General features: G+C 36.2%; 2 protein-coding genes across 2 annotated transcripts; one reads left to right on the top strand and one right to left on the bottom strand.

Annotated features, from left to right (window-relative positions):
* Window positions 1-620: 620 nt before the first annotated feature.
* On the top strand, window positions 621-1,805 carry LOC133817489 (uncharacterized). Its single transcript, XM_062250028.1, has one exon. The coding sequence runs from the start codon at window positions 718-720 to the stop codon at window positions 1,501-1,503; it is 786 nt and encodes a 261-aa protein (XP_062106012.1). The 5' UTR covers window positions 621-717; the 3' UTR covers window positions 1,504-1,805.
* Window positions 1,806-2,455: 650 nt separating this feature from the next.
* LOC133817488 (mannan endo-1,4-beta-mannosidase 2-like) lies at window positions 2,456-6,836 on the bottom strand. The gene is made up of 5 exons (XM_062250027.1): window positions 5,519-6,836; window positions 4,741-4,938; window positions 3,571-3,693; window positions 3,241-3,452; window positions 2,456-3,084 (listed from the first exon to the last, which is right to left on the bottom strand). Exons 1-5 carry the CDS (start codon window positions 5,894-5,896, stop codon window positions 2,679-2,681), a joined length of 1,317 nt encoding a protein of 438 aa, XP_062106011.1. The 5' UTR covers window positions 5,897-6,836; the 3' UTR covers window positions 2,456-2,678.
* Between the last annotated feature and the right edge of the window lie 785 nt (window positions 6,837-7,621).

Genomic DNA, 7,621 nt, shown 5'->3' with positions numbered 1-7,621 from the left:
ATAATAGAAGAAATAATGTTAACAAATTAATACTAAACTTTTCAATAATATATGGTTTGTTTTCACAAACACAGAAATTATATAGGAAAATAATTCTCATAGTTTTAGATTATGAGATTAGCACATTTAAAATCACGCATAATTTCATAAAAAAAAAATTTACAAAAAAATTTAAGATTTAAAAATTACAAAAATATAAAAGGATATAATCGTAAATATAGATTTTTTAAAAAAAAAAAGAAACAAAGTTTACAAAATTTGTAATTTATAGACTAGATAGAAAATTGTAAAAGTAGTAATGATCCGTTACAAACTAATATCTGTATTTTTGTAAATTCTTTTACATTTCGTATTTAATTGTTTTTTAATTTATAGTACGATGTATAATTTTTCAAAAAAAACACACACCCATTAGTACGCATTCTAGCCCACTTATGGCAGATAAAGGCCCTGGGCCCATTGTAACAAACCCAAAGTTAAACCTAAAATGGGTCCGCTCCGCTGAAAAAGCGTGGAACCCAACCCATTTTCACTTTCTGGCGCCAAACTCCAATGGCGCCAAATAAACCCCCGCCAATTCACAGAGCGGGAAACCACCCCCTATAAAATCTCCATCTCAAAACTGTATTTCTTCACTCCGCACTTTCTTTCTTTTTGAAAAATATCTTTAACAAACCCTAAATTCCCTAGACTTTTGCGCCTCTTACACTAGCGCCAATGGTGGTATCTCTAGGCCCAGGCAAGTTCTATGGTACAAGCCTCCCTCGCCCTCGCATCTACACCGACGTCAAGTTCAACGATCACCGGGTCGACCCGCCGGTTTCAGTCATGGACCCCTTTCTCTCTTGGGCCAACGAGGCTCACTGGTCTATGGGCGGTCTAAGCTCTAAGCGGTTGCGTTTTCAGGGCCGAATCGAGGGAAATGTTACAAAGCTCCGCGCCGAGCGTGAGAAGATCGCCAAGAAGAATGAGAAACTAGGCATTAAATCGCCCTCGAGAGGATCGGATCCTAGTGTGACCAAGCGCAAGAATGTCATCGACACTGTCGATGAAGACGACGACGATGAAGGTGATGAGTCGCCTCCTCCCGCTCCGATCGCGACCAAACGACGGAGATTCATGGATTTGATCGACGAGGACGAGGAGATCAATCGTAAAGATGAGGAAATTGTGGGCAGTAGGGTTCGAAGGAGGCGGCTGGTGAAGAAACTCAATGATGACTTCGATAAGGTTGCTCGGGAGAAGGCTAGCGAAACTCCATCCCGGGGTTTGAAGAGTGGTGGTTCTGAATCAACTGGATTGAGGACTCGGCGTCTGATTTTGGAGGATTCTGATGCCGCTGCAACTGAGACTGTGATGAGCATTGTAAATGAGGTAAAGAAGTTGAGTTCCAAGGTCAAAAAGTCAAAGGGATCTGCAACGAAAGCGAAATCGGCCGGAGGAAGTGAAGCGTCTCCGGTGAGCAGGGCCAGAACTTCGCCGAGATTGACTAAACAGAAATGAGCAATGAAGTCTCCTGGGTTTATGTAGCTATCTAGCTTGTGAAATATACTATCTTTTTTCAGTTTTTATTTTGGGGAATATGAAATGAAATCTAAGCTTAATAATACTCAGTTGCGCGAGTAAGAATCTACGAGTTTTATTCATTTCATTTTCATTTTCTTTTTGTCCTTGTTTTGGGAATGGGTTTATACCAAGTAGTGATTCGATGTTTGAAGTTTATTTGTCTAAGATCAGGATTAATGTATAGTTAAATTTTCAGAGACGATCTTTTGCCTATAAATCAAAAGCCAGGTTTTCAGTTATTTGGATATTCATCTTTTTTTAGCCTTCAAAACAGTTCGTTTCGTTTTAGCCATTTGGTTTTGAAATGACCATCTATTAAAACTAAAAACTACACCTAATGGTAAGATTTGACAATCGAAACTGGAGTGTTTAATGTAGCCGGGTCCCAAGTATTAGATATTGTTATGCTTTCTGAACTATTATTAGAAAAAGTCTAATATACAAATGATTGAGTAGGGAATGTGTATTATATATTTCATTATCCATACTTCTGAGATTTGTTGTAGCATTTGGTCAAGTGACAAGATATTCAAACCCACTAAAGAACGGATGGTACAAGCATTGTTGCGCAGAAAAGAAAAGGCTAACAACACTGCATAATTCACTATGACTTCGTGCTTGTGAGGATCCATGACCAAGACCCTTGTCAGTGGTTGTGGCTTTTAATTAACAAAAGCGTAATGCGTGTACTTCTGTCTTGTTATATTGATAAGAGTCCTCGTATTGATAGTTTGAAACATTTAAACAAAAAGTAAAACAAAGTTTCCAATAGTGACAGAAGATTTGCTAATTATTTTTACACAAGTGGAAGGAATTATTAAAAGGGTTTTTCTTTTTGTTGTTGCTGTAGTTAGCCGTATATATATATTTAACATGACAAGCCATAACATTTACAATTCACAGCATTATATTTTTACTACGCCACTAGCAATACATAAGATTAAGACTGTATGAATTTGATAAGAAAGTGCAAACAGTGTACGAGTGAGTAGAATATAAAACAAAACGAGGAACCCCTTTATCTTCCAATACTGTAAAAAGCCATATCAATGACCTCATATAACCACACCCAAAAAAAAGTTTTTTTCCCCTCTCATAATGGAGTCGAAATATCACTGTTTTTGCATACAAGAGGCTTTGAAATCTGGCTGTTGTTGAGCCACTCCCTCGAACTTGGACAACCTGCATGATTGTCTTACAACCAATGCATATAATGAAGGCACTTCCCATGGAACCATTCCAAAATCATCATTGTACTCCTCCATTCCATCAACCAAATACTGCCAGATCAAAGCACCGGCGCCAGACCCGCCTTTCTTTGCAGATTTGTAAATTATGTCGTAGATAACTTTGTAGAATCTGTCCCGCTGCGCTGGTTCAAAGTCCTTGTTCAGGTTTGACAAGCCGAATTCAGAGAACACGACTGGCTTCTTCAGCTCTTTGTTACCATCTTCAATGTGGGACAGCATCCACTTGGAGAGGTACTTCAGTTTATCTTCAAATCCAACTTTCTTAAACCTACCATAATGATAAGGATGAAGCAAAATTAATAGTGACTAATAATCATTAATGCACATCACTTATTTTGTTAAATACTACAGAACAAACCCCTCTTTCCGCCATATCTTCTCATATTTTAGTTTCAAGAACATAATTTCTGTATTCTATGCTTACCACTGATCAGGGTATATGTGAACAGATGCAAAGTCGATGTTAGGAATCTGGGAGTTTCGAATAAAATCAGCTCCAAGACGAGAAGCCCAGTCTTCAGGGTTCACAGACAACTTCTCGGGGCTTTTCGGACCATAAAATCCTTCGAGTCCTATGGTCACTAGGTGATGATTGTCGATTGATTTGATGAAAGCAGACATTTCTTCTAACCAGTCCTGCAGTTTTATGCAATGAAATTAATATATAAAATCATATTTCTAACCAGCTTGAATGATATTATTCTTCTTTCAGTTAATACATGTAAAGCAGCAAGTCCAAGAATTCACAACTTACTTGGAGAGTGTCACCAGAAGCATCTGTGACGCAACGGGGTTCATTGATTATCTCCCATCCAAAAATGGTGGGATCATCTTTGTATCTGATGCCATTTACAGTATTCTTTCTTGTCAGGATTGTCTGAAAAAAGAAACTAAATTAGAATGGAGAATATAATTATAGCACATAAAACATTTTTCAAAAAATTTCTTCGAAGGCAATTTTCATATTAACAAAAGAAGATTTAGTATAAAAAAGTGACAACCATTAGAGTATGGAATTGGGGGACTAGAGGAACAAAAAGATTCGTTCTCCCCAAAGTTAAACCCATTAAGAATAACAATATTACATGCCATGTTAAGTAGCTCTACAGGATGTCAGTTTTTCCTCTTTGGTTTTCATTAGTTTCAACTTTCAAAAAATTGACTTTAGTTAATAAGGCCCAAATGCTGAACATTCTACTACCACTACCTACTAGTAAATTCTGTAAGATTCATAATGTTGCTGCACATATATTTTTGATATCCTATAAACATGGGAAATGAGGAAGAAAAAATATATTTTATGCACATCTACCTCTTTTTTTTCTGAAATTTACACAGCATCAAAGCAATCTTAATCCAGCATTTATAGCATTGTGTCTATACCTTAGCCATGGGTTGTAGGCTAAGTGATTAGGCACATGAGGTTCGCGTTCAATTCCTCAAGGGAAACCACCTACTAATATGCTAGGGTTTCTTGTGTTAACTGGTATCACTATTATAAATAAATACACATTTACGTTATCTGGTTATTTTCTTATTCATCATTTTGCACAACCAACTAGCTAACACTATAACTTGTCGTCAAAATTTGGTTCTTGTTCTACAAAATTGACATCGGTAAGAGTATCAACTTTCCTCGGCCAAAAGCTATAAACAATATCAACCAGTTTCTAGTACCTAGGGTGTCCGTGGAATGCTTAATAGGCTTACTCCATTCCATTATACCAATTCTGACTTAGGCAAAAATAAACTCTCGGGTGTCAAATCTGTTGTCCAGATTCCTAAAAGTAAACAATATAATTATAAAAAGAAACCATTTTAAAACTTAGTCAGCAAGAGCAAACTGTGGCCATAAGTTGCCCCCATGATGACACAACATAGATTAAAGATAAACTCATACAAAGATGACTGGATTTATAAGTACCTTAACATAGTTCTTGAAATAATCACGGATGGTCGGGTCGAAGAAGAAGGAATCATTAGAAGCACTTAAACCAAGCCCTTCTTCCCATGCCCACTTGACATACTGTGTCTTTCCACCATACGCTTGCAAATTATTAACCAAGGCAAGAAGCAGCCTGATTCCACGCTGCCCTGCTTCTGCAATGACATAGTCCAAAGCCTGCAAACCCAGTTTTTATTCTGTTAGTTAATTCTCTTTAAAAAAAAAAAAAAAGCTGAGTCCCAATAAATATATCTACATGACACCTTATTACAAAATTAGGAACCAAGCCAACCAACCAATCATTCATTCTAAGGCTAAACTTCGTATGGAAAATGAGTACAAATGAAAAGCAACTAGTGGAGTTATAATGTTGACAAATGGTACTCATTAGCCATAAAGATCGAAAAAGACAGAAGAAAATGTTAGTGGTACCACTAATGGTAAATTAGCATTCATAGCAGGTATCCCAAACCCTAATAACTCCAATTAGTAACTACGCAAACTGATTAATTATCTCATACCAAGTTAAACATGATAACCTCTCACATCAAACAAGAGATCAGCATAGTTTAAAGCAAAAGAAAATGACCTAACAGCACAAGACACAGAGAAAATAGAAAATTGACATTTTTTAGGGGCTCTGGCAATTAAAACTCCAATATCATCATATGAGTTAATGTAAAGCAAATCCTTAAGATTTGACACAAAAAAAAAAAAAAAAAAAACATAACCCAGAAAGGAGATCATCCATGGATACCTTGAAAACTCGCTCGTTGAAGACACCAGGGGACATCTGGAGGGCATTGTAGGTACCATCATTAAAGGCCCAAGTACGACACACAGTGAGACCCATTTTGGATCCGGCTTCTAACATTTGCCCGACCCGATATCTGCTGAATTCATCCACAGCGTGGTCCATTAACCAGTAAGAGTTCCAGCCATTAATGTAAAAAGGTTTACCATTAACCACAAACTGAGTTCCATTCCTGCCCACGAAGTCCAATTTCGGTGCTTTATTGAAATTGAGCTTCACCTTCACGTCACCGAACGACATGTAGATGAAAACCATACATGACGCAAATCCAACAATGGGGTAACACATACCATACCCAGATGGCATTTTCTTTCTAGACATTATTACAGTTAGTAACTGTAGCTGTAGCTGTGTTAAAAATGTAAGCTTGCCCAAATTGGGAACAATCCCCAAAACTCTTTTTGGTTAAAGAGCTCTTGAAATCAGCAATACCCAGATGAGATTTTGGAACCACAGAAAAGGCAGATTATGAATACACCTTTCTCTGACAGCCAGATCCCTTTTTGGAGAGAGCGCACCAAAATAGCTTGAATGAAACCAAAACAACAATGAAGCTCAATAGTTCCACAAGCCCATCTCAAAACGCATCCAAAAATGTATCTTCGAGTGAGAAAAAGGATTGGAGAGATTTTTTTCTAGTCCTATATGGACGGCTAGAAGGTAGGGTTTTTTCTCTTCACTTCTTTTCAATAATGGGAATATTGGAAGTTTTTTTTATATATAAAAAATAAAGAATAAAGCTCAAAACTTAAACATACCCATCTCAAAATGCATCCAAAAATGTCTCATCGAGAGAGAAAGAAGGGGAGAATTGTTATAACAGAGAAAAACAAAGGTCAATACTTTCACATACCGATCTAAACATGCATCCAAAAAATACAATCTTCGAGAGAAAAAGAGGATAATTTTATCTATTTTTTTGGGTGGGGGAGAGGGGAAAGAAATGTGGAAGGTGAGATTTTTGTTGCAGCTGTTTGTGAATGATGAAAGTTTTTATAGCAAGAAAAAAAAAGGAGCAGAAGTGGAATGAAGTCAGTACAAGAAATGAGCAAAAAAAATTGAGTCAATATGAAAGAGAAAGCAAAGAGAGAAAAGAAAGCACACCAAACTCGCCTCTCTCTTAGAAAAAACAGTCAAACACTGAAGGAGAGAAGAGATGAAGAAGAGCAGTACAAGCAAAGACGGTGAGAGTGGGTGTGTGGTGGAATGTTGGTATCATCTCATCAGAACCTCTTGGTTAAATCAGATCTGTGTACCAGAGAGATACACAGAAAGAGTCTTACCGTTTACTTATAATTAAGATTAATAATGTAATCAACAAGCCTGATTTGGTGTTTACTGTTAACTCCAGACCAGTTCCACCCTTGGCCTGGCCCCACGTGTGATGTCTTAAAATCTTTTCCATTAGATATTTTCTTAATAAAAAACAGAGAAAAATTAAATAATAAAAATAAATGTTTTATATATGTCAGTTTTAATCTTAGATCATGTAACACTGTTCAACTTTCTTAATTTTGATTGGTTTAAATAATATAGGTCACAGACAAAGATATTCAACAGTGCCTTAACTAATCTCAAAACTACCCCATGTGAGTAAGCCGACACTCCCTTAACTTTATTTATTGTTTTTTTTCTCTATTTCTCCTCTTTTTTAGACTTTTTGTAATGTTCTTCTTCCTCAGATGTGGCTCTCCTCACATTATTCACTAATCGCTAAAAAAGAAAAAACCAATCTTTTTTTTATTGGCAAGTAATAACTTTATTTCTTTCCCACTTGGTAATCAAAGCATATTTGGTTCCAGCCATATGACAATACAGACTTTTATTCAATGTCCTACAGTCTGAAATTTTCTTAAAGACATGATTAAACTTAAATTTTAGTATAATTAATTACACTTCATTATTAACTCAACACAAAGTCAGTGCACATGTATTTTTGATCTGTTGTACATCTATTACTAACAAATATAAATCATAAAAATATTTATTAGTATTTATTTATATTAGCAAAAATCTGAAATATCATTTATAAAAATTAAAATCCCT

This window comes from Humulus lupulus, chromosome 2 (genome assembly GCF_963169125.1).
Source record: "Humulus lupulus chromosome 2, drHumLupu1.1, whole genome shotgun sequence".
NCBI classification, from domain to species: Eukaryota; Viridiplantae; Streptophyta; class Magnoliopsida; order Rosales; family Cannabaceae; genus Humulus; species Humulus lupulus.
This window is presented reverse-complemented; position numbering and strand designations above follow the sequence as displayed.

Coding starts and splice junctions, on each gene's coding strand:
- LOC133817488 (XM_062250027.1), bottom strand. CDS start 5,896: ATGTCTAGAAAGAAAATGCCATCTGGGTATGGTATGTGTTACCCCATT. Junction 4,939..5,518: donor TCAACGAGCGAGTTTTCAAG/GTATCCATGGAT, acceptor CTGGGTTTGCAG/GCTTTGGACTATGTCATTGC. Junction 3,694..4,740: donor ATTTCAAGAACTATGTTAAG/GTACTTATAAAT, acceptor TTCTTTTTTCAG/ACAATCCTGACAAGAAAGAA.
- LOC133817489 (XM_062250028.1), top strand. CDS start 718: ATGGTGGTATCTCTAGGCCCAGGCAAGTTCTATGGTACAAGCCTCCCT.